The 27242-nt window shown below is 48.3% G+C and overlaps 1 protein-coding gene across 15 annotated transcripts in view; it reads right to left on the reverse strand.

Annotated features, from left to right (window-relative positions):
- Positions 1-27242, reverse strand: part of RBFOX2 (RNA binding fox-1 homolog 2) — a 280019-nt gene that overhangs the window by 184283 nt on the left and 68494 nt on the right. For 12 of the 15 annotated variants that reach the window (XM_055141043.1, XM_055141045.1, XM_055141042.1 and 9 more), the window contains exon 2: positions 4186-4236. In XM_055141043.1, the coding sequence (XP_054997018.1) occupies positions 4186-4236 (51 nt within the window). Of the gene's footprint in view, positions 1-4185; positions 4237-22664; positions 22776-23391; positions 23440-27242 lie in introns of those variants that run through there. The other 3 variants (XM_055141053.1, XM_055141052.1, XM_055141057.1) reach the window with 3 other exon arrangements.

Here is a 27242-nt window from a genome sequence, read left to right on the forward strand (position 1 = left end):
ATAAACCTGTCACCGCCCGCATGTGCCTCGGAGTAAATGAGCAGCCTGAACTCGTGGCGAGGCGCCGGCCGGGGCCTACAGCAGAGGCGGCCCGAGAGAGGAACGCGTCCACGACCAGGGGTGGGGCTACACGGCAAAAAAAGGGAGAAACACCAACGGGCTCCCAGGCAGTGAGGCCGCTTTTTGTCCTTTAACAAATTCCTCTTAATTCCTTCGCTTAGTTCCTTATTGATCCGTCATCCCCGAGGGAAAACACAGCGTTAGATAGTAGCCTTTTAGGTTCTTTTAGACCCGGTGAGTCTATTCTCATACTCCACTTCAATTAGATGGACGTTCTAGATCTAAAATAAAAGCCCTTAGTATTAAAAAAAAAAAAAAAAAAGGAGAGCCACATTTAATAAATAATTAAATATCCGCATTAACGTCCAAGACTGACCAGGATCTCTTATGTTTTGCGCATCTGGGAATACACAATGAAACAGAAAAAGAGTGTTAGTCCTCTGAAAGCTGTCTATAAGATTGTAGCTCTCAAAAGATTTGCCTGGAGGTTTTGTCTTTTTTTTTTTCTTTTTGGGTCACAGCCAGCGATGCACAGGGGTTATTCCTGGCTCATGCACTCAGAAATTATTCCCAGCAGTGCTCGAGGGACCATATGGGATGCTGGGAATTGAACCCGGGTCGGCTGCGTGCAAGGCACACGCCCTACCCACTGTGCTATCACTCCAGCCCACCTGGAGGTATTTTTGAATAGCTGAATGCTAAACCCAACCCTTGAACCTGGCTTTCAGAATTTGGGGGGCTAGATTTCCAAGCAACAGTATGTTTTCTGACCCACGAGGGGCCAGAATGCGGAACTACTATTAAAGGACATGGATTTTTACAAATCAGAAGAGCAACTGGGCGGGGCCAAACCGAGGAAGTGTGTGTGTGGGGGGGGAGGCGGATAGAACAAATAAAATCTCTATATTCTAAGATCTGTAAGAAACGCCCACATCCTTCACCGAGACCTCTAATAGGGCTAGTCCTCGACTCCACTGAGGGATGAATGACCTTTCCCTCCAAAGGGATTTCCACCTTTCCCTCCAAACCGGTCTCTGAGGATAAGAACTGGACAAATGGGACTAGGTACATGAAGAAGAGTCTGGGAAATACAAAAATCAAAATGACAATGTCACCTCACTCCAGTGAGAATGATACGCATTCAAAATTGTAGAAACAGGTGCTGGAGTGATAGCACAGTGGGTAGGGTGTGTGCCTTGCACGCGGCTGACCCGGGTTCGAATCCCGGCATCCCATAGGGTCCTCTGAGCACTGCCAGGAGTAATTTCTGAGTGCAGAGCCAGGAGTAACCCCTGTGCATTGCCAGGTGTGACCCCCCCAAAAAAAGCAAAAAAAATTGTAGAAACAACCAGGGTCAGCAGTTGTGTGTGTGTGTGTGTGTGTGTGTGTGTGTGTGTGTGTGTGTGTGTGTGTTTTGGGGGCAGGGGGAGAATCTTCATCCACATGGGTGGAAATGCTATCTTGTCCAATCTCCACAGAGAGGGTATGAAATCCAGTTCTCCAGTAAATGAACAGAGCCTCCATATGACCCAGCGATTCCCCTGCATCTACTCCAATGGTTCAAACAATTTACTTCGAAAAGGTGCTTACACTCCTTGTCTGATGCAGCCCTACACACAATGGCCAAGACCAAAACAACCCAAGGGCCCCCCAGACAGAGTGGCTTTTGAAAGCGGGTCTATTTACACAACAGCACACCACCCAACAAAGAGCGAAGATGAGCCCCTGCAGTGCACGGCATGGAAGCGGAAGAAAGTGAGTCCTGCTGAGCAAATGGAGTCAAAAGGAGAAGCACAAAGACAGAATGAGCACTTATGAGTGGGGCAGAAAGAAACAGCACAAGGGAATAAAATATGGTGGATAATAGAGCTGAGTCTGCCAACAGAAGGGAGTTTTACTAAGGCGGCGAGGGGGTAAGGGAATTGAGAGGGGACCCAGTGACAGTGGTGGGGGACACTGACACTCTTTTTTCTAAGATTTTTGCTTTCTGATCAAACCCAATGATGCTCAGAGGCTACTCCTGGCTCTGCACTCAGGAATTACTCCTGGTGGTGCTCAGGGGACCATATGGGATGCTGGGGATTGAACCCGGGTTGGCGGCGTGCAAGGCACACACCCTACCCACTGTACTTTCCCTCCAACACCCCCCCCCCGACTGCCCCCCAACACTGACCCTCTTGGTGGTGGGTTGAGTGTCACAATAAGAAACCCTGATGTTCCTGAAACACCATTAACAGGATTATAAATCACAGGGCGTTAAACAACAATCTGGGCCCCCGAAAGGTGGCTATTATGTGGGGACATCCCAGATTTTATGATCACGCTTTGATGAGACACAACCTGCTTCTAGAAAGGGCAACTGCCGACCCTTCCGACCCTTCCGATGAGCTGTCTGATGACTCACGCCTCGGCCCGCCTGATCATGGTGGCGTTCACAGACAGCGCTCCAAGGAAGGGGAGACACTCGAGGACAGTTCCAGGTGACCCTCTCAAACCACCTGAAGAATGCCGGGACCACCAAGCAGCACAATGGAGGTCGATTCCAGGGGCCAAGTCATAAGGCCACACACGTTTCTCAGACTGACGTACCCGCTGTCCGACCTTCACTCAGCTTCTGGACCATCTCTCAAGGCCAAAAAAAAAAGGAGAACACGAAACCAGGAAGGGATTTTTACTGTCTCACCTAAAACGCACAGAAGAATCTCCCAGGAAGCAGTTCTGCGCTGACTAACGCACTCTAAGGCCAAGGCTTCCTCCGTCACCCTCCCCTCTCCAACAAGGAAGGCGGCAGAAACTTGCCTCCGGAGCAGACCTTCCCCGGCTAAAGACATCAAGGAGAGGGGCTGGAGCCATAGCACAGCAGAGAGGGCGTTTGCTTGGCACGCGGCCGACCTGGGTTCGACTCCCAGCATCCCATAGGGTTCCCCAAGCACCACCAGGAGTAATTCCTGAGTGCATGAGCCTGGTGTCACCCCTGTGCATCGCCGGGTGTGACCCAAAAAGAAAAAAAATATATATCAAGGAGAATTCTTGCTGCAGAGTACCGCAAGCACCCAAAATTCTGTGTGGGCGAGGGATTCTGTGTTGGCAGTGACCAAGGAGGCCGGCACGGCACCAAGGCTGGCTGACAATGAGGTATAAGAATGTGGGGTTTAAAAAAAGAATATGAAATTAATATCCAGGGCCAGGGAAAACAAGCCCTTCAGAAGGTCTAGTCGATGGTGGGAAATTACCACGAGGGTACGAGGGGAGAGTGGGGGAGGAAGGGTAGCTAGGATAGAGGAGGGTCCTACGACAACACTAGCTGGCAATGACCACTCGGGGAAGAACTAAGTGCTGAAGGTCGGAGAAGGGATGCTTATGTGACCTTTCAGCATCTGCACTGCAAACCACAATGCCTAAAATGAGAGGAAGGGAACGAGCGGCAGAGAAGAGAGGTGCCTGCCATAGAGGCAGGCTGGGGTGGGGGGGAACTCGGGAGGGTGGGAGGGAGCCTGGGGACATCAGTGCTTGGGAATTACACCGGTGGCGGGACGGGGGTGGGAATATTGCATGACTGAAACCCAATCATAGCTTTGTTTTGCTCTATCTCACGGTGAGTCAACAGAATTTTAAAAATTAATATTAAAATTTATTATTATTATTATTATTATTATTGCTATTATTATTGCGTCGGAGCCATCGTACAGCAGATAGGGCATTTGTCTCGTAAGCGGCTGACCTTGGTTCAATCCCCAGCATTCCGTATAGTCCCTCAAGCACTACCAAGAGTGGATTCTTAGCACAGAGCCAGGAGAACCCCTGAATATTGCCAAGTGTGCTGCCCCCAAAATTATCATTTAGCTTGGAGAAGAAGAAGAGAAAAGTAATTATGAATGTGCTTGACTCAGTCTTGACCCCTCCAGTACCCACAATTCCAACATGATTTTCAACAGGTGTATTTAATGTGTATCTCTAACTGTCACTTCACGGCTGAAACTACTCTCCTCCTCCTCCGACCGGCTCGCCTACTGGTCCACCTTCTCTGGGAGGGAGGGACATCAGTGAGTGCTGTGTATGGTACACAGACGCATGCGGCTGCCGCTGGCCCCTTCACCGTGTGACATAGAAACTGCAGATACCGACCTGGTTGTCCCGTGCCGGGAATCCATGATAACCTGGGGTCAGAGGCTCGTTCTAGGAGAAAGAAAAGAAAATCACATGGTCAGAGGAAAGAACATGCTAGGAACAATGAAAGCCACCCAGCCCAACCCTCGCCCACGTTTCTACCAAGTTGTATTGCTCGAAGCTCGTCGACGACCCTAAGGGAACCCACCCATCTCCCGGCCAGCCGCGCCGGGGTGAGGGGACACACAGACACACACAGACACACACAGATACACACACACGCGCGCGCGCGCACACACATGCGCAGGACAGCATCTGCCGAGGCACGGTACGTAAACGTGACTGTCCACCCTGGACAGCTGCGTCTCCTTCCTTCTCAGTGCATCTAATCATGGAGTGACCGGGGTTTGAGGCCGAAGCATTGCTACCTTCTCACTGTGGGACTTCAGGCGCCCTGGCTCCGGGCTCAAAGTCGCAGTGCTCTCAGACACGAGGTGATCTGGAATGCCAACATTCCTAAAGGCCTGGTTAAGGGACAGATCACCCGATCCATCACAACCTCTGGATCTGGAAGAGTCTGAGCCCGCCCCTCTACGAATCTGCTCGCCCTCAGTTCTGTAAAATTCTACCTCTCCTCACGCCTTCCTCTACCACCCCATGTACGCCTGCAGCCTGTGGGCTCCAGTGATTTGTGCAGGCAACTTATATAATTTTTGCTTTTCATACTGTGATACAACGCATTTGGCTTCCATGAAGAGCTATCACGCTGAGCATCTCACGTTAGCATTGACGCAGTATCCTGAGGGCAGGATCCTGATCAACAGGCAAACCTGAGGGATCATTTGCAGCTGACCTGACCCACCCAATCAGCCAGTCAAAAACCCACCAAATACCTAGTATTTCTGACACACTCTGCACGACGACGGCGGGTGAGACAAGAGCTCCCGTCTGCAAGGGAAATTTTGAATGCGAGGAGATGCGTGTTTGCGCAGTGGCGCCAATGCTAACGCGTCGTGTTTCTGTATTATTTTCAAAGTGTCCCAACACCCGACAGGTAACTCAGACTCTACTTCCACCCCCTCCTCCTCTCATTCCTTCAGGGAGAACATGTGCAGGAGCTTCAATAAATGATGAGTAAACTTTCTTCATAATTACCTAGCAGGATCTGTTTTTATTACAGTCCTATCCTTGAGAATTAAAAAGACGCACTCCTCTCAAAACCATGGAAGCCAGAAGTCAACTTAAAAATCACTGGAGAGGTCAGGAATGGGAAAGAAACTGGGGACATCGGGGGAGGGAAGGTCACATGGGTGGTGCTGGAACACTAAATGTTTGAAACAACTGGATAATGAACACCTCTGTAAGTGACAGTGTTTTAATAAAAATCAATTATAAAGAAATAAAAATCACTGCAGAGATCCTGACTGTTCATTGCGGTTTCCCTATGATCTAGCGTAGTGTCGCGCATACGAGGAACATTCCGGAACATGTAATACATGAAATAAGACCATTCTGTTATTCAGTCACTGATTTGATCACAGACAATCCAAGTTTCCCTTTTCTAGTTTGGATATTTCTAAGTTAGATCCCTCCAGGGCTGGATCGATAGCACAGCAAGTAGGGCTTTGGCCTTGCATGCGGCCGACCTGGGTTCGATTCCTCCACCCCTCTCGGAGAGCCCGGCAAGCTACCGAGAGTATCCTGCCCGCACGGCAGAGCCTGGCAAGCACGCCCTGGCGTACTCAATATGCCAAAAACAGTCACAACAAGTCTCATGATGGGAGACGTTACTGGTGCCTGTTCCTGCAAATCAATGAGCGACGGGATGACAGTGACAGTGATGGTGGTTTTTGAAAAGTGCTCCCAGAAAAAATTATATGCAGACAACAAGTGGTACTGGGGCATATATAATATCAACAAGCAGCACCGGAACAAATGGTTATCTACATGTGAAAGACTGAAGATCTAGCTTACACCTTCCACAAAAACTCTTATTTTGGGGGAGGCGGGGGGCGGACACGGGCCAGGGGTGCAGGCCAAGTGGTGCTCAGGCTTACTTCTGGCTTCTGGCTCTGTGCTCTGGGATTACTCCACAATAGGCTCAGAGAACCATGTGGGGACTGAGCCCACCTAAGGCAAGTGTTTGCTCGCTGTACTATCTCTCGAGCCCTCACCCCATAAACTCTTGGAACACAGGAGTTAATTTTCATAACCTTTGTTTAGGCCATTCCTTTCTTCAATATGACACCAACAACGTAAGTGACAAATATCTGTGTGCACTGGACTTCACGGAACTTAAAATTCCGGGCTTCAAAGGATACTGTCAATTCTAGGGGTGCAAGATACAGCATGGTGATTACAGCTATTAACGCTATATTATCTACTTGAAAGCCGCTCAGAGTAGATCTTAAATGTTCTCACCACAAAAAAAGAGATGGTAATTATGCGTGCGATGCAGGTGTCAACTAATGCCCTGGTGGTAATCATTTTGCAATATATAAGCGTATCTAATCAACATGTACACCATAATCTTACACAATGTTATATGCTAATTATCTTAATAAATGGTAAAGGAGGTGAGGAAGAAGACACCACCAAGTACATGAAGAGACAACCCGCAAGATGGGAGAAAATACTTGCAAATATATATATATATATGTTTTGGCTTTTTGGGTCACACCCAGCAATGCACGGGGGTTCCTCCTGGCTCTGCACTCAGGAATTACTCCTGGCAATGCTTGGGGGACCATATGGGATGCCGGGGATCGAACCCGGGTCAGCTGCGTGCAAGGCAAACGCCCTCCCCGCTGTGCTATCTATCGCTCTGGCCCCAATACTTGCAAATTTTATGCTTGATAAGGGACCTGGCTTCAGAATACATAAAGAACGTGTACAACTCAAAAGCAAAAAAGACAGCTCAATCAAAAATTAGGCAAGGGGCTGGAGCAATAGCACAGTGGGTAGGGCATTTGCCTTGCACGCGGCCGACCCAGGTTTGATTCCCAGCATCCCACAGGGAATGTGTATCAAAACCACAAAGAGAAATGAGCTCACAGCCACTAGGATGGCTATAACAAAAAGGTGGTAAGCAGTGTTAATAAGGGTGTGGAGATGTTAGAATCCTTTACATTCCTGGTAGACATGTAAAATAGTGTGGCCGCTGTAGAAACAACTTGAGAGCCCCTCAAAATGTCAAAAACAGAACTACCATGTGAGTGAATAACGCTAATGTTCACATACATGTTCACAGCAGCATTATGCTGTAATAACCGAAAAGCACAATTCAAATGTTCATCAACTGAAGAATAAACAATGTGATAAACCTACAAATATTCGTTGACAATAAAAAGTCATGAAGTACTGACACAACATGGATAAATCTTGAAAATATTATAGGAATGTAGGAGCCAGAGCGACAGGACCGCATGTAAGAGTTAACTGCCTTGCGTGTGGCGGACCCGGGTTTGATTCCTTGGCACCCCAAATGGTCAGAGTTCCCTGAAGCAGTGATCCCCGAGTGCAGAGCCTGGGCCCTGCGCCCTGTCAACTGTGGCCCAAATAACAACCACAAAAATAAAAGGAACAGGACTTAGAATCGAGGGCATGGTTTGAATATTATAAAATGTAAAGGCACTGAACTATGTGAATAGTAAAGAAAGTTTACTATCACCTAAATTCCATTACAATTCGTAACCTATAAAAACGCCCTCACATCTGTGCCTTTAGTCCTCAGAGTGCAAAACACTGACTCTGCCCCATTTCTGGAGCACAGCTCTGGAGCAGGGCCCAGCGCAGAGGGACCGTGTGGGCCTGAGGGTCAGTGGTCAGGCCGGGGCTGCTGGCATCACCAGAGGGGTCTACACTCAGCCACGGTGGGCGACCACGCAGAGCCGGAGGGCCTCTGTGTGCACAGGCAAGGCCCGCGCCCGGCCCTGCGGGCTAACCCCTCACCTAGGCCACAGGTTTCTTTAACCTTATCTGACAAACGACAAAACCGCATTCCAAGGGCACCAAGTGACTTACTCCAGCACCGTCAAAGAGCTAAAGGCAGAGCGGCGCTTCCTTCGGACTTGAGTCTCTTTTTCTTTTGTTTTTTGGGTCACACCCAGCGATGCTCAGGGGTTCCTCCTGGCTCTGCACTCAGGAATTACTCCTGGCGGTGCGAGGGGGACCCTATGGGAAACCGGGGATTGAACCCGGGTCGGCCGCGTGCAAGGTCAACACCCTCCCTGCTGGACTATCGCTCCGGCCCCAGACTTGAGTCTTAAGTTGGTACTTTCTACTGCCACGATCGATTATGATTGTCTAAAGACATGCAAATCTGATTTTTTTAACCAGTATAAAAATAACAATTGAGGGGGCCAGAGCGATAGCACAGCGGGTAGGGCGTTTGCCGTGCACTCGGCCAACCTGGGTTCAATCCCCGGCATTCCATAGGGTCCCCCAAGCACTGCCAGGAGTAATTCCTGAGTGCAAAGCCAGGAGTAACCCCTGAGCATCGCTGGGTGTGACCCAAAAAGAAAAAAAAATAACAATTGATATATAGTGCAACGATGGAATAACAAGATCAGCTCAGAGGCTAGAAATCAGATGAGTTAAATCACACAGCAGAAAACGCTACTCACCTCTGAACAGTTACTGGCCTGCAAAGAAAGAATGCAAGACTAAGAAACTGCATGTCGAGGCAGGGAGGCTGGTCAAAAATAAAAAGTATAGGGGTTAGAGTGATAGTACAGTGGGTAGGGCATTTGCCTTGCACAAGGCCGACCTGGGTTCCATTCCCAGCCTTCCATATCATCCCCTGATCACCACCAGGAATAATTCCTGAGTGCAGAGCCAGGAGTAACCCCTGTGCATCGCCGGGTGTGACCCCCCCCCAAAAAAAAGCAAAATAAATAAAAAGTATATATAAGCAAAATAGTAGCCACAAAATCTTCATCTATGTCAAAGGTACAACAGCAGTAACTGTGAAAGGCATTATGTAGACAGTGACCTCAGAGAACAAACATCAGAGACCAGAGAGGAAAACATCTGACTTGTATATTCTTATGACAGGGCAGAAGCTCCCGTCTGCATCTATCTTTGCAAACTCCAGTTGTAAGCAGAAGAATCCTTCATTTACTCAATAAGAATAGATTAAATAATTGCCTTATGACAAGCACCGGGCTGGCGTCCTTGTCCTTGAGGGGCTCAGAGACACAATAATCGCCAAGATGCTGTGACTGATCCCATAACTAAGGGCTATAAAAAGCACTGCAGGGCTCGAGGAGCTATTTTTAAGCTATTTGAAGCATCGCGGGTGGGTAATAACCTCTGACCTCTGGCGGGAGGACGAGACCTTGAGTGCTGGCATACACGGATGTGGACTTTACGGGACTTTATAAAAAGACGCAGTGCTTCCTAAAGCCACTTTCCTAAACGCACTCTAAAATTATCAATACCATTTCTGAACAGTTGGCTGTTCTACCCGCCTATCTCAAATGTACGCATTTATTTTGGGGGGCCACACCAGACAGTGGGCAAGGCTTATTCCTGGCTCTACGTTCCGGAGTCACTCAGGGCAGTACCTGAGGATAGAGCGGACCATCTGAGGTGCCTGGCTTCGTGTCCGTGGAGAGCGTGTTGCCCCCCTGTACTACTCCTGGGGCCTCCCCCATACCAAATTGAAATGACCCAGATCACTGCACCTGAGAGTGAAACGAAAATGCCGTTTCCTTAAGTAATCTTAAGAGTAAGTAAGCACGGCAGAGCCTGGCAAGCTACCCATGGCGTATTCGACAGGCCAAAGCCAGTAATGACGAGTCTCACAATGGAGACGTAACTGGTGTCCACTCGAGCAAATCGATGAGCAACGGGGTGACAGTGACAGTGAATCTTAAGAGACATCGAAAAGACTGAGGACTGAACAATACTCAAGATGAAAAAGAGCCCTGCTCTCAGCACAGACGGAAAGGCTATACTAGCCCTCCATCCTACACAACGGTCGGCAGAACACTAACACTGGCGCTAGCCAACCTCGCCGGCTCCCAGCTCTTTAACCGGAGATTCCAGTGCAGAATCTCCTTCCTACTGGTTCCCCTCACTGATGACAGTTATCTAGGAGCAATGTGGAGACACTTGGGCACACACAACAAAGTATCAACTACGCAATTAAAAAAATATATACCCCTGATTTTCCCATGAATGCTAACCAAACTCAAACACCATTTTCACAAGATGAAAAGCAAATCAAAATACTGAGAATGAAGCAAAACAAATTGTTGCTACTGTGCAGTCTGGGGACAGGGGAACAGAGAGAAGAAACGAGGTGGTCTTCTACTAGCGAAACTCGGGCATCGGAACAAGCCCACGTTTTCCTGGACTTACTGCCCAGCTGAAAACGAACTTCCTGGGGCCAGAGCGATGGCACCGTGGATAGAGCGATTGCCTTGCACACAGCCGACCCGGGGTCGATCCTCGAATCCCGTAGGGTCCCCCGAGTAGCCCTTGGGCATCACCGGGTGTGACACACACAAAAAAAGAAATTCCTATTACCTCACACACGTATAAGAATGGAAGGAGACAACGCTCTTGACCACGCTGGTTGGGGCAAGAAAGCAGGTCAAGTTGTCTAAACTATGTCACTGCCTTCTTCTCCACCCAAAGTGACATATACTTATTTATTTGGTGGGGAGCAGGCTCCAGTGCTCCCGAGTGACCCCTAGCTGAGTCTGGGCTGGGGAGTGGGGGGATTAGTATGTGGTGCCTGTGATTCCAACTCTATACACTGCCTTTCCCCCACCCCACTCTCTCTCCTGTCCCCTTAGTGACCAATTTTCAAGTTGAAAACTTGATGCCTATTTTTAAACAGGGACATGGAAGAGAGCACCACAGGCATTGAAAACAGGCCTATGTTCCCTGCACTATTTATCACGTGCAAGAATCAGCTCGGGAACCCCACGGCTCGGGAACCGAGACTGCGGAACGATTACGGGTCATTATCCCGCTTTCAGATCATACGGGATAACGAGAGGTCACGCGAGAGATGAACTTGGTCGTGTTCAAAAGCTTGGCTCCAACACAGGATGTCAGTGGTGGAACTCCTCAGCCTTAATGCTACAGTAAAATAAAATAAAATTCATTCCACGTCCCCATCAAGACAGCTAATAAAAGTTCTTTATTACACTCGCCACTCCCACCCCAGTCTTCTTTTTGAAGTTAAAACTGTCCTCGTGTGAAGCAGTCTGTTTTGCGTTAAAAATCTTCCGCTGGGATTTATTGAGCTCTGACGGGCCACCTTTGGAATGTACGAAAATTTCCTCTTCTCAGTAAGTGACAGGTTTCTCGCTGATAGCCACAATCTAAGTCCTTCTCCTTACAGACGAGGAAACAGATGCCCTCTATGTAGTCATCCACGCAGGCAGACTTGAGGGGCCCTAGAAGCCAGAGCTCGGGGGGCCTCAATCAGGAAAGAGGCATGGGCCTCAGATTCAGCCAGCTGCTCTTAGACATACAAGATCCTTTCCCGAAACAGCGGGGAGCACTGTCTTTGGGAGTCAGAGAGGAGATGCCAGCACTGGCAACGATACTTTCTAACAATGTAATCCTGGTCATCTAAATGACTTCATCTCTCTAAACCCCAGTTTTCTGGACTATACCGATCTTCTCTGCCTCAGGAATTCTGATGATTAAACAATTCAGGTGCAGCTGACCTGTCACGGTCCTTAACGTACAAGAGAAGCTCCGTGAGAATGACTTCTCTGTCCTCGATCTCTCGGCTGCAAATGACGGGTGAGAAACTGTGTATGAAACAAATGCCCAGAAAATGGCACACTTCCAAGTAGCCAAGCTTCAGCGTTCTTTACTGCCATCTCCTCAGAACTGATGGACGAATGTGTCTTGAATCAATTTCCAGCTCCCTGAAGGCAGCAGCGGGTACGGGGACTCCTGAGCTTGGTGAGAGCAAGCGGGGCCGAGGTTAACCAAAGATAACCAAAGCCAACGTTCCCCTTTGGACGCAGGCTCTCACGTGTCCCCTCTTCTTTCATGGATTCCTGACCAACTTCCCAAGCTCTTACAACACCACTTACAAATCCAATGTTATTTTTTCTAAATTAAAATTCTACTCGACAATACCTTTTAGTTTTAGAAATGCACAAAGAATGCACTGTCGTAGCACTGTCGTCCTGTTCATTGATTTGCTCGAGCGGGCACCAGTAACGTTTCCATTGTGAGACTTGTTGTGACTGTTCTTGGCATATCGGATACGCCACAGGGAGCTTGCCAGGCTCTACCGTGCGGGCGGGATCCTCTCGGTAGCTTGCCGGGCTCTCCAAGAGAGATGGAGGAATCGAGCCTGGGTCGGTCGCGTGTAAGGCAAATGACCTACTACACAAATAATACAAACTGTACATCTACCCCTCCCAGCACTAAGGTCTGAGGTACTACTGTAGCTCTTTTCCTGTGGTTCCATTATTCCTGTAGACGATTCTAACGACCTACAACTCAAAGGCACCATTTCAACCATGTTCAACAACACAGTCCTACCTAACATCAGAGTACACTGACGTGGTTGTGTAGCCAGCATTGCCACTCAACTCCAAAGCTTTTGTACCCGTTAAACTCCCGTTAAACACCACACCCACTCCCATCTCCAGCTACGTCCTTGCTTCAGTCAGCTCACTTAGGTGGAATCGTATGTTATCTATCCTATGGTAACTGGCTTACTTCACTTATCATAAGTGTCACCATGGTTTAAACATACTGTAGTATAAATCAGAACTTCCTTCTCTACAAAAGTTGAATAATATCCCATTGTATTTATTGCCAAATTCTGTTTACCCATTCATCTGTTCGTGGGTATCTGGGAAGCGTCCACCTTTGGCTATTTACACAGTGCTGCTATGAATACCTACATATAAATATCCGTTGAGGTCCCTGTTCTAAATTCTTCGGAGCATATACCCAGCAGTCAATTGCTAGACCATCAGTAGCTCTATGTTTAACCCTTTGAGGAATTCCTTTTCCTCTGCAGCTGCGTTACTACTATATTTATTCCTACCAACAAGGCACAAGGCACCCATTTCTATTTTATCAATACTTGGTATTTTCTGGGGTTTGTTTTTTCACAACAGCCATTCTGCTGGTTCTGAATTATTACCGTTTTGTGGTCTTAATTTGCATTTTCCCGATGACTAGTGATCTTGGAACATCTTCTTCACATACTTACTGGCCTGGAGTGATAGCACAGTGGGTAGGGTGCTTGCCTTGCACGAGGCCGACCCGGGTTCAATTCCTCCGTCCCTCTCGGAGAGCCTGGCAAGCTACCGAGAGTATCCCGCCTGCACAGCAGGGCCTAGCAAGCTCCCTGTGGCGTATTCGATATGCCAAAGACAGTAACAAGTCTCACAATGGAGACATTACTGGTGCCCGATCGAGCAAATCGATGAGCCGCAGGATGACAGTGCTCCAGTGCTCCAGTGCTACTTACTGGCCAGCTATATAGCCTCTCTGGAGAAGTGTCTCGTTATTTCCCCTTTTGCTCAGAGGCTGCTTTGTCTGTGGCGTGTCGTAGCAGTATTTCCTTATCTTGTTATGGAGCTGCCCCCAGTAGCTGAGTGCTTCGGGGACCGTGCAGTGCCAGGGAGGGAACAAGTGACTTGGACTTGCGAAGCCGACATTCCAGCCCCTGCGTCATCTCGCTGGCCTGGGATCTCTTTCTATATTTGGAATAACAATCCCTCACCCGCATACATCACTTGTTACTATTTTTCTCTCATTCACGCGCTGCCTTTCCACTCTCCATTCGTGGTATCCTTGGGGGCATCAAAGTTCTTCACTTCATTAAATTCATTAAACTTGCTTTTCGTTTTTGTAATGTTTTCTCTGCTCTTGCTAGGACACCCAGGACCAAATCCAAAAGCCATGAAGATTTACTCCTAGGATCCCTTCTACGAATTTTAGAGCTTTGAGTGCTTCCGTTTAGGTGTTTGTTCCATCTTTTTTTTTTTTTCTTTTTGGGTCACACCCGGCGATGCACAGGGGTTCCTCCTGGCTCTGCACTCAGGAATTACTCCTGGCGGTGCTCAGGGGACCATATGGGATGCTGGGAATCGAACCCGGGTCGGCCGCGTGCAAGGCAAACGCCCTCCCCGCTGTGCTATTGCTGCAGCCCCTGTTTGTTCCATTTTGAGTCTAGACATATGGAGGAAGTTAAGGATCCAATGGTCCCCCTTCCTGTTGCTTTTGAGGAGCCTTAGATTATTCCTCCTGGCTCTCTTCCTCCTGATTTCCCTTCTGGGCACCTGCAATCTGGCTATGGGCCAGGGAGAGAGAGGCAGCCTTCCCGCCCGCCCCCAGGCCCCCGCCCGAGAGACAATCTCCACACTCACTCTCGAATGAGTTTGCCTGGGTGACAGCACTGCCACCACAAAGTACTGAGGAAGCCAGCAAGCCCCTTCGACTACAGGAAGAGAAAGCTCGGGAGTTAGTCCTTAATCTGGTTTCCTCTGAACTTTTTTTTTTTTTTTTTTGGTGCATTCCACTCCATCTCCTCTCACTGTTAGAAAGCCTGGGCGTGGGGATGGCTATACTGAATTCCGTAACTCAGGGAAACACGGGCTAGTCTCGGAACCCCCCACCAAAACTTAGAACATCCTAAGCGTGTTATTAAACGTGGATGACACCAAGTTCGTGACTCGGGTCTTCAAAGCCCGGAAGGAACACTTGTTAGTCTATTTAAATGCCCATTCCTGCACTTTTCTCATCCTCATTTTTGAGTCTGTTTGCCACTTAAAATGGATACATTTCCCTGAGCTAAATTTCGTTCTTTGTGCTGAAATTATGCTAAATATTTAATAAGCCCATCCGGCAAAATCTGAAATAAAAAACTCTTAATAAACTCAAAGGCCACACATATTTTCTCCTTACTATTCCCATTTTATTATATTGCTCATTAAAAATAAATTGACTGAGGCTCATGCATCGCTGGAGGGGATATAAAACGGTATAGCTGAAGTAGAAAACAGTTTGGCTGCTCCTCAAAAATTTAAATAAAGAAATACCATATGTCCCAGTAATCCCACTCCTAGGTATATAGTCCCCCAAATAACAGATACTCTGACAAATACTTGCACACACAAGCTCATAGTAGCATAACAGCAAAAGAGTATAAAGCAACACAAACTTCCAACAAAGAACGAACAGACAGCGGTCATATATACAAAAATATATATACAGTCTATCTATAAAAAGAAACCAAGTACTGACATGCTATAACATGGATGAACCTTGAAACCATTACGCGAAGTGAAGCCAGGCATTCAAGAGTGACATATTGTGTAATTCCCTTTATATGAATTTCATTGACCTAAAAGCAGGTTGCTGGTTGTCAGGGGAACTGGAGGAAAGAGAAATCAAAGGAAACTGCTTCAGGGAAATATGGGATTCTTTGGGGAGCGAGGAGCATGTTTGGATAGGAGTGGTGGTTATCCAACTGTGAAGATACTAAACGCCATCAACTGAGCACTTAGAAAGGTCAATCTGGGGGTTGGAGAGAAAACATTTTTCAGTATGCATTATCTTCACGATCATCTAGACACTGACATGCTTTATATGTTTTTGCTTTTTGGGTCACATCCGGTGATGCTCAGGGTTTATTCCTGGCTTTGCACTCAGGAATTACTCCTGGCGATGCTCAGGGGACCATATGGGATGCCGGGGGATCAAACCCGGGTCGGCTGTGTGCAAGGCAAACGCCCTCCCCGCTGTGCTATCGCTCCGGCCCCAATACCGACACACTTTATTCTACAATATAGAAAATTCACCTTCCCCAACATCATTATTAATCTCATTTTTAAAACACAACAAAAAGGTGCTGAGGAGGTGTGGGGGGAGGCAGCCACGATGCTTATGTCACTAACTGCAGGCCACGCCAATCTGAATCCAGAAACTGCAGAGAGTCCCCTGAGCACGGCCAAGGGAGGCTCAAGAACCAAACAACAGAACACACCGAAAGTGCTGGGACTGGCTCCCTGGGCCAGGATACAAGCTTCCCTAAGACGTTCATTTCTGCTGGAAAGCTCAAATTCCATAACCGGTGACAAATAATGTCCGTTTTCCCCCTTTGAAATAAGATAAATATAAGATGATTTGCTAAGATCTTACAGTACCAACAAGCCTCACAATGGAGACATGACTGGTGCCCACTCGAGCAAATCAATGAACAACGGGATGGCAGTGCAGTGCTACAGTGCTAAGGCCTTATGCATTTACCCGAGGTTCACAAACCATACTCTGTCGGGTTTTTCCAAGTGAAAATGGTGTCCAGCGGGCAGTGTGGCTATCCAGTGAGCAGCTCCAGCACGGAAGCTTTTCCCCTAGGACCAACCATCACGCTCAGCAGGCTTCCGGTGTGCCACTTATCTTGTCACACAGAAGCCTGAAGAGATGTGTGATGGGGTTGGAGAGTTAATCGCAGTCATGATTCTTGCTGCTTCCTCAAGGACACCGTGGAGTGACACTGGCATTCCCCGCCCCGCCGCTAACTAACTGCCCGTGTGCCATGGCACGTGGGGACGTGTTGCTGGCTGGTGTCAGCCGGGGCCAGCGCCCTGAATCGCGCTGGGTGTCGGCAGTGTGACCCGCCACTGCTTACTCCGTATCTGCGAGAGGCAAACAGCATCTTGTGTTCTTATGGAAACAGCTTTGACCTTGAAGACTCCTTTAAAAGGTGCTATCTGACTTGAGGAGTCCACAGGCCATTCCTTCGGGATCACTGTATTAGACCGACAGCAGAGTTTCTTCGAAGAAGGAAATAACTAAGCGCCTCAGTGAGTGGGGGTCAGGACCATTTGGTAAGACTTGTTTGAATCCCACAGATAAAAGGGCCGGAGAGAAAGGACAGGGGACAAGGCGCTGGCCTCGCATGTGGTCAACGTAGGGGTTGATTCCCCCGCACTCCCTACGGTTTCCCGAGCCCCACTGAGTAAGCCACAAGTTGTAAACCGTACCTTACCCATCTTAGTAGACGGTCCACCTCCCGTGATACTAAATATATCCAAAACTCTCCCCAAATATTTTAACTGGAATGTTACTAATGCATAATGGGTCTAAGAAACAACTTGTTGGTGGTTCAACAAGCCCACAAGACTCAGTAATTATTATTATTTTTTTTTGCGTCACACCTGGTGATGCACAGGGGTTACTCCTGGCTCTGCACTCAGGAATTACTCCTGGCGGTGCTCAGGGGACCCCATGGGATGCTGGGAATCGAACCCGGGTCGGCCGCGTGCAAGGCAAACGCCCTACCCGCTGTGCTACTGCTCCAGCCCCAAGACTCAGTAATTTGAACAGGTCAGAGGGGATGTCCTGCTGAGTGAGATACGGAGACGAGGTACAGTCGTGGGGATCACAGTGATGGATGTCACTGACACTAACTCAAATGGCAACGAGATGTTACATCACGGCTGAGTCTTCAATTCTTCATCTTCTAAATAAGAACATTACCTGTCTCCCAGGGATACGGGGGGATGCGGTGAGATAATACGTGCAAAGTTCTGTGTACGGCGGCTGATCTCTAATGAGAGAGCACAGCTCAAGAACAGCAATAAAGGGGCTGGAGCAATAGCACAGCGGGGAGGGTGTTTGCCTTGCACGCGGCCGACCCGGGTTCGATTCCCAGCATCCCATAGGGTCCCCTGAGCACCGCCAGGAGTCATTCCTGAGCGCAGAGCCAGAAGCAACCCCTGTGCATTGCCGGGTGTGACCCAAAAAGCAAAAAAAAAAAAAAAAAGTAATAAAAACTCATGGCCCACTGTGTACTTAACACTACACCCATACAAAACATAGGCACTATAGTGCCACGGATTTTGAAGGGACCAGAAATGACCTCGGCCTAATCCAGCTCCCCTACCTGCACTCTGTCATTCATCTCCACACTGCGTGTGCCAGTGACGAACACACAGAGATGAACCTCACAGATAAGAAAGCCAAAGAACCACCAGGGTTTCAACGTCTTCCGGTGGTTACAGAGAAAGGGAGAGGCAGAAGTCAGCGCCCAATCTATCCTCCCATTCATAACATTCCCCCTAACGAGGCATAACGTTAGTGCTTTTCAATGGATAAGGAAAACCGAGATTCAGTCTCTCCAATGTTACGTGATCTACCCGAGGTCTCGTAGGGAATAAATAAAACTGGGCAGGGAACCCATCTTCTATGCGTATGTCTGGTGTTCTTTCTTTCTTTCTTTCTTTCTTTCTTTCTTTCTTTCTTTCTTTCTTTCTTTCTTTCTTTCTTTCTTTTCTTTTCTTTTTTTTTTTTTTGCTTTTTGGGTCACACCCGGTGACTCACAGGGGATACTCCTGGCTCTGCACTCAGGAATTACCCCTGGCGGTGCTCGGGGGACCCTATGGGATGCTGGGAATCGAACCCAGGTCGGCCGCGTGCAAGGCAAACGCCCTACCCACTGAGCTATCGCTCCAGCCCCTGTTCTTTCAGCTATATCTTAGAAAGCTATCAAACAATATGAAATTCACTTTGTGTAATCATTGGTAATTATCTGCGTTTGGAACAGAATAGAATAATAGACATGATTATGTGGATACTTATTATGACTAAGTATGCCAACTGATAACCAGCAACAAATTAGTTTGTGGTGTCATATTTGATTCAAAATGGAGTTTCACTGAACTAAAGACATCACAAGCGCTGGCATTAAAATAATAATAATAATAAAAACAATTAGCCCGAGTATAAAGGAACTATATCACAAAAAAGATTCTGCTATGTTAAAATAATCTGAGCTAGGCCAACATATTGAATATCACAGTCTTAATTAACATTTCCACCAAAAGGTCAATGAAGACTAAATTCTACTTTAACGAGTGTGTCATAGCTCTCTGAGTTTTGTGCTGATGCTTTTCTCGTCACTTGCATTATGTCACACCAGACCTGTTGCTTACTGATAAAGAGACATAGAACAAGTTACTCAACCACTCTCATTTATAAGAAATATGTAACTACACCTACACCTTGTAGGTATGTTCAGATTATACATAATATACACAAAGCACCCAGGATTGCACCTGCCCTGGAGAGGGTGGCTATTAAAAGAGTAATTTTTATCACCAGCTTTGAGTCCATCACTCTCTGCCTTACTCCTCAGCCCCCTAAGAGTGGGGCCACTGAGTGACATGGACACTTCTATTTCCTGCTCTGGCTCTCGTGTCCTACTGGCTGTAACTGCTAATCCTCTGACCTAAATTCTCTGCTATCTACTTCTGGTATCCCCAGAGCAAGTCCACGAACTTCCTTTATTGAATTAATTTCCTGGTCAGGGGAAGAAAAAAAAAAAAGATAATGCTCATTACTTATCAATAGAGAATGATCTTTTGATAACTGCCATGTTCATTCTTAGAGCTAATCCAAAAGACTTCTAATGAACCATGTGAGCAGTCCCTTTCTTCTTTAACGCCGTTTTCTTTTTTCCAACACACAAACCTAATGCTGAAACACACGCTCAGCAATTGAGAATTCATACAGCAGCTTCCTCAGACAGATGTCACCAGACCGCGACTTCTGTACTAGCCTATTTCATATTTCAGTCCTCTTGGTTAGCAGTCTCCATTAAGCAAAAAGACACTTTTTTTTTGGGGGGGGGGCAAGGCTGCAAAGAGACCAATCCCTGCAGTTTTCTGTGGTACAGTTAATTAGGAGGGTGCGAGGCCTGAGACAGAAAGGAGCCAAACAGAATCACCCTGGGGCCCGCTGGGAGCCCCCCGCGAGGGGCCAGAACTATTCTCCAAGCCAGCGTGTAAAGGGCGCAGGCACTGCCATGGACCAAATACTTTGAACACATCATTTCCTGGGCCAAGCACACGGGTTCTCTTGCGGGGGTTGCAGGAGCTGGGGGAGGTACGGAGACAAAGGCTCCCGGAGGTCACGTGACTTGCCCACCCCAAACAAGCGCGGAGGCTACGGGAGGGCGCAAGCTGCCGTCATGCTTCTGTTCTTTTCACCGCACGGTGCCCGGTGCACTTAGCCCAGGAGAGATTCCCGCCGAGGCCAAGCAGGGGGGCGGCTGAGTGCTCTCATCCCCACGCCGGTGGAGCCAGTCTGCTTCTCTCCCGGCCAAGGGCATGACTCCAAGAATGAATTCACCTTGAGCCTAGAGTTTCCGCGCCCCCAGCCTCGATGGTAGAGGGGAGGCGGTGTTCCTTCCGCCCCAGGTGGTACACAGGGCACGGCGTCTTGGTGGAAATGCAGAGTCTGATTCAGCCAGTTGCGGGGGGGAAAGGGGGTGCCTGGGATTCGACATTCCCACCGTGCTCCCAGGGAATGATGGAGCACCCAAGTGACTTGGCTCAAGAGTGGCCAAATGAAAAAAAAAAAAAGAAAATGGGGCTGGAGTGATAGCACAGCGGGTAGGGCGTTTGCCTTGCACGCGGCTGATGCAGGTTCAATTCCCAGCATCCCATATGGTCCCCTGAGCACCGCCAGGAGTAATTCCTGAGTGCAGAGCCAGGAGTGACCCCTGAGCATCGCTGGGTGTGACCCAAAAAGCAAAAAAAAAAAGTGGCCAAATGACGGCTGACCCTCAGAACCATCTGGGAATCATTTCAAAGCCACTGATGGGGGGGGGGGGGTCCGAAAGGGCTCAAAGTGGGGCTGGAGAGATAGCACAGCGGGTAGGGCGTTTGCCTTGCATGTGGCCGACCCAGGTTCGATTCCCAGCATCCCATAGGGTCCCCTGAGCACTGCCAGGGGTAATTCCTGAGTGCAGAGCCAGGAGTAACCCCTGAGCATCGCCGGGTGTGACCCAAAAAGAAAAAAAAAAAAAAAAAAGAAAGAAAGGGTTTGAGGAACGGCACGCCCGGGACCCTGAGTTAGACCCCTGAACCTCAGGCCTCCGGCCCGAGCACCGACAGGCGTGGTCCTTTGGAGTCCCCTGAGCTGCAGCGGGCCTCACCTGCACGCGCTCTGACCAGACCACACACCTCTAGTTCCGAGGGGCAGCTGAGAAGCCCCCCCACAGAGAAAGCCGAAGTGCAGGCCGAGGCCCCGCCCCCTTGGGCCTTCAGCCTCGTGGGTGCTTTTCTACCACCAGACTCTACACTGCCGAGAAACGTGTGACAGTGACCAGGGCGAGCACTGCCCGAGCACATCCCATCCCAGAGTCTCCTGCTGTCTTACCTAGGGACTTCTCTGCCCGCAGCCGCGCACCGGGAGGTGGGTACTTACAGCACGGCCGGGCCCACTTCACACAGGGGGAAAACCAAGGTCCTGTTATTCCCTGGCCAAGGTCAGCGCATGACCAGCAGGACCCGGGGTGCGAACTTGAGCCGTTCTGATTCCAGAGAGGCTGTGCTTTCAAAGGCCACACACAGCCGCTTCGTCCCGTCACTGATAAAATCCAAATGGGTCGCCGCGGGAGACGCCGCCCTGGCAAGGCGAGGCCCCCATTTCCCAGGGAGTGCCACCCCGCAGGACCCGCGCATTCGCGACGGCGAGACCACAGCGCTCCCGGCCGTGAGCGTGATGATGCCGCAGCATCAAGACGTGTCACCTGGAATAGCTGCAGCCCCAGGAGGAAAGCTCGTTTGAGTACAGATTTGTTTTAGTTTTGGGGTTTTTTTGGGGGGCAACGATTCGAAACCAGGAAATGCAAATGCCAAGGAAGCTGGTGCCGGATCTAGCAGTTTTTAGGAGCATTTTAAAAAACCTGGTATTAGGCATTGAAAGTGTTTTCCTCATCCCGCATCGCCGGGGTCGACTCCCAGTGAGCCTTCACGCTCTGCGCAATGGCTGCGTCCCCAGAGCCACCGTGACTGTTGCGAAGGGCAGTGCTCATCTGGACCCACGGACTCTGCTCCATTTGTTTTGGAGAAAAGATTCAGCCTCTCAGCTCTACCAAAACACATGTGCCCTTCCCTGGACAAGAAGGTGCACACAGACATACGGTCACAATGACTATATCTGAAAGCATGCAGTTTCCCCTCTGCGGCAAAAACAACTGCTCTAGTTTCATTCAGAAATAAAAAATATATATATACAGTGTTTTATTAAAATAAAATTTAAAAAAAGGAAAAGAAAAACGCCCGTCTGTTGAAAAAGAAATACAATACCCAGGCATTAACGGAGCATTTAATTGCATGCAGCACCACAAAAGGCGTCATACAAAGGCAACAACATATTCGAGATATGTACAGAAATGCCCTCACCGCAAGGGATAAAGGCACGCGATTACCCTGGGACCGGCGCTGTTAAAAGGTATTGTATTTCTACACCTAGAGCGATTCCTTTCTTAACTGCGTCCGTCCTTCTTTTGTAACGGAAAATATACGGCCAATTCAGAAGGAGTTACCACTCCTCAACAAGCGGGCATTACCGCAGATGAGCACGACTCCACAGAAACAACCTCTCTGCTTGCACTAGACCCCCCGACACCTTACTGAAGCCACAGTGCCCCTGTACCAACTCCCACTCCACCCCCCCCCACGCACACCCAACTCCCCGCCAACCTCACAGGGGTTCCTGGGCTGGTCCATGGAATCTGATGACATCACTCTCTCTTCCTTCCTGGAATTCTAAGCCGTGCTGCTCTCCCCCTGCACACAGCTACCATCTCCATGGCAACCTCACCTCCTCCTGCTTCCCTATTGGCTTCATGGAGCAGGACACACAAAAAGGTTTTCCGTTCTCCACCACCACCGCCCGCCCTCCCTCCACCCCCCCCCCCCAAAAAAAAATGATGCTTTCAACAGGAACCCGAACTAAATTTAGCTACTTGGGATTCAAAATCCTCTGACTAAGAAAACACAGCGAAATGTCCTCCTTTCCACATGCCACCCTCCCCGCATACCGCACACCCCCCTCCCCACGCCCCCGAGCGGCTGTTTCACCTCCTTCCTTCTCTCTGGCCCCTAACCCAAAGACAGAGCAGCATCTGCTGGGCACAAGGCACCGGGTGCACGGACCCAGGGAACAGTCTCACACCCTGCTCCCTTCCCAAAGCGGGCGGGGGTGGGGAGGACAAAATGAAAGTAAGAAACGGTTGGGTATTTCCTGTGCTGACCATCAGGCTGCTGACGCTTCCCTCCACCCCACGCCTACAAGCAAAACGGTCTCTCTGCTCTGAGAGGACCGGTCTCCTTGCGCTCTGCCTGGTACTATTTCCACCCCCCTCCCCCCCACCGAAGAGGAAGAGGTAGAGGCAAGGTCGGGAAGAGAGAAAGGAGGACCGCTTACTTGACCAACCAAGCACGCCGAGCAGGGAGCCATCAAACCGAGGTCTGATTTTCCAGCACCCTGCAAGGATGGAGCGAGTTCTCCCGCCCCTCACGCCAAAGGCAGGTCCCACCCGGGGATGCTTTCAGAATCACCAACGAAACACATGTCAAGTTGTTCAGCTCCCAAGATCAGGGGCATCAAGAGAGTAGGTCAAACCCCTGTGCTATGAACAGAAACATACTTATCACCGGAGAACGTGAAACTTCTAGAGCCTGATGGCAGTCCAGCGGGAAGGGTATTCTGCCTTGTACCTGGCAGACCCGGGTTTGATCCCTGGCATCCTATGGGGTTACCTGAGCCCACCAGGAGTAATTCCTGAGTGCAGAGCCAGGATTAATCCCTGAGCACTGCTGAGTGTTGCTCCAAAACAAAAACTGCAATCATAAATATATAAGGTATGCATAATTTCTTAAGTCATAACCCCCAAAGATACCTACTTCTAGTAAAATATACTCACATGATATGCCAGGCAACTTTTGAGCAGTCCTGGATTTTGGAGTAGACCCCGCTCTTTCTTTTTTTTTAATTTTTAAATTTTACTTTCATAAGGTTGTTCACAATAATTGATAACATTCAATATTTCAACACCAATCCCACCACCATTACACCTTCCCACCACCATTATTTCGAATTTCCCCACCCTCATTCAAGCCTGCCTGCCGTAGGCAAATGCTAGATAACTTATTTTCTACTGCTTATTATGAATATCATGAGAAATCTTTCTTTACTAAGTTCAAACGCTGATTTTAAAATTACTGCTCTCTCTCTCTCAGTGGCTGAGTATGAACTGGGGTTTCCTTTTCCTTCCACAACCACTTCGCATTCTAGGTAAGTTCGTTCTCCTCGGACAGTATCTGGTGAACCAAGCCATTGGCTATGTCCTATATGACTCTAAAGGACAAAGCATCAACTGTGACCAAAGAAGAAAGACCCCAAGCAGGTCAGGGCCTGGGACTATGGGAGGGAGTGAATTAAAATCAGGCATACCCAGGAAAATTCTATTTTTCATTGGCAGGGCAGAGACTCAGTCCCAACTCTGCAGCTAAACATGAAAGGGAAATGACTCATTGTAATAATATATATGTATATATATAGTCATTTACCCAAATAGAACTTAAACAATTTGGGAACATTTAGCGAAGCCAGGAAGCCTTCTGACTGGATGACACACCTCTTCACAACTGCTATGGAAAACGGAGAAGGACACCGTTTTTGCTAATAAACGAAAAGTCGCATTCAGGCAGGAAGAAAGGGGGGGAGAGTGCAGGATGGCGGTCTGTCTCGGAGATGCTGGCTTCCTCCTCTCACGCTCTCCGAGCACAGCCTGGCCCAGTGGTTCCGAGGCCATGAAGAGCGACCCTCTAGGCAACCTGGGCCCCATTCAAAGTGAACACGTCGTCACTTTATTCTATACAGTGGGATTGAGGGCTGGAGCAATAGCACAGCGGGTAGGGCGTTTGCATTGCACGCGGCCAACCCGGGTTCGATTCCCAGCATCCCATATGGTCCCCTGAGCAATGCCAGGGGTAATTCCTGAGTGCATGAACCAGGAATGACCTCTGTGCATTGCCGGGTGTGACCCAAAAAGCAAAAAATAAAATAAAATAAATAAAAAATATATAAATAAATAAAAATAAAAATACAGTGGGATTGAAACCGTTTCCGAGAGCGCCCATCAGATCAGTTACTAACCTTGACTTACGGCAGTAACGGTTAGGAAATCTACCAACAAAGACCTGGACCAAGTGAACCACTGCCTCTCCTGTCACAGAAATACTATTCAATGTAATTAAATATGCAGGGTAGGTTAAGTGGTTGTTGTTGAATCTAAAAAACAATGAAACCCCAAAGCTGGAAATTTTCTTTCCTTCCCTCACTTTGCAACCTCTAGGAAGATAGGAGCTCTGCAAGTGGCGACGTCACCAAGGCCATGGACTCCATTAGGACATAATTTTGAAAGCCAAGATTTTAACCCAGACCTGTTTGGGATTCTAAAGCGTAACCTTCCATTTACAGGCTGTTCAAGTTGGAGAGAAACGTTTTAAACTTATTTTCTTTTGTTTTCTTATGCTATCCATTAAACACAGGTTACTTCACAAGAAGGTCAAAATCATAGCAGCATTCCCAACAGGTCCTAAGGAGGCACTCGTGCCAGGCATTTATTATTCTAATCTGATTCTAAACTCGGGACAAATGACAATGATTCTCCTCAGATCTTTTTAAATTAAAACTGGTTTCAGGAATTACATGCTTAAGTGAATTGGAGGGGGGTGGGGGGATCTTCAGATAACATACTCTGATATTTAATTTTATAAAATTTGAGATGAACAACATTGTCGCTGTTGTAATGCTCATACTGTTCCCGTCCTATTGTCCGAATGTCCATCTAGTCACATCTGCTGATCTGAATCCACAAACCCTAATGTGGTGGGGATCTATACAGAAGATGTACAATCTCCCAATTCCAAATATAGAATCAGAGCATTGCACCAGGGATTTAACTCAAATTAAATCAGCTGATGAGAGGAACATGCTAATGAGGCCAAGGTCACATGTTTGACATCCCCGTGACCCTGTCGTATCCCTTACTCCTCCTTACTGCCATAGGGACCTCAAGGACACGCCCATGACTGCCTCGGCCATCTGTCCTTCTACGATTAATCTGGTAGAATCCTGTGACGATTAATTTTAACTACTCTGATAATTAGTGATGCTAACCACTTGGGGGGCATTTGGATATCTGCAGTGAAGTTACCGATTTACACGCTTTTGTCCGTTTTTTTTTTTTAATATGGGTTGTTCACAAGACCGATTATTAGGAATTTCTTTTATATGTTGATTTGTTGGGAGTTATTTAAACTGGAAGCCAACCAGATATCCACGCTGTCCCTATCTTCGAGCCTGTGACTTGCCATTTTTCTTTCTTACTGGTGTCTTTTGGATACAGATATTCTATATTTTAATGTGGTCTCCTTCTTTACTTCTGAAGTTAGTAGTTCTGCCCTGCTTCAAAATCCTAAAGATATTGTTCTATAATTTCTTCTACTGCTTCTAAAAAAGCTACCGAGAGTATCGCACCTGCACAGCAGAGCCTGGCAAGCTCCCCGTAGCTTATTGGATATGCCAAAAAACAAATAAGTCTCACAATGAGAGACGTTACTGGTGCCTGCTCCAACAAACCCATGAGCAATGGGATGACAGTGACAGTGTCCGTGGCTTTTAATAAAGCAGCACTTAAAATGTAGCACTGCACTGTAGCACTGTGATCCCCTTATTCATCGATTTGCTCGAGCGGGCACGAGTAACGTCTCCATGGTGAGACTTGTTGTGACTGTTTTTGGCATATCGAATATGCCACGAGGAGCTTGCCAGGCTCTGCCATGCGGGTGGGATCCTCTCAGTAGCTTGCCGGGCTCTCCGAGAGGGGAGGAGGAATCGAACTCGGGTCGGCTGTGTGCAAGGCAAACACCCTACCTGCTGTGCTCTTGCTCCAGCCCGCTTAAAATGTATGATTTTTACATTCCAAAGGCATACTATGTATGCTGCAGAAAATGCACAAGTGAATTTTCCCCCACCAAACAGATCGACCAAGTCAAGCAACCTATGATTTAAGCAAAATCATCCTAAATTAAATCACCCAGCAGGCCTCATGTTCCCGGCGCTCTGTTAGGGACAATATACAAAATGAAAGTGACAGGCAAGAGGCAATCGCTAACCTAATAAATGACTATTAACCTCAGCTGAGAGTATGACACTCAAACATTTCTCGTATCCAGTGTTTAAATAAAACCGAGGAATTCTGACATTAG

The sequence above is a fragment of the Sorex araneus genome, chromosome 6 (genome assembly GCF_027595985.1).
Source record: "Sorex araneus isolate mSorAra2 chromosome 6, mSorAra2.pri, whole genome shotgun sequence".
Taxonomy (NCBI): domain Eukaryota; kingdom Metazoa; phylum Chordata; class Mammalia; order Eulipotyphla; family Soricidae; genus Sorex; species Sorex araneus.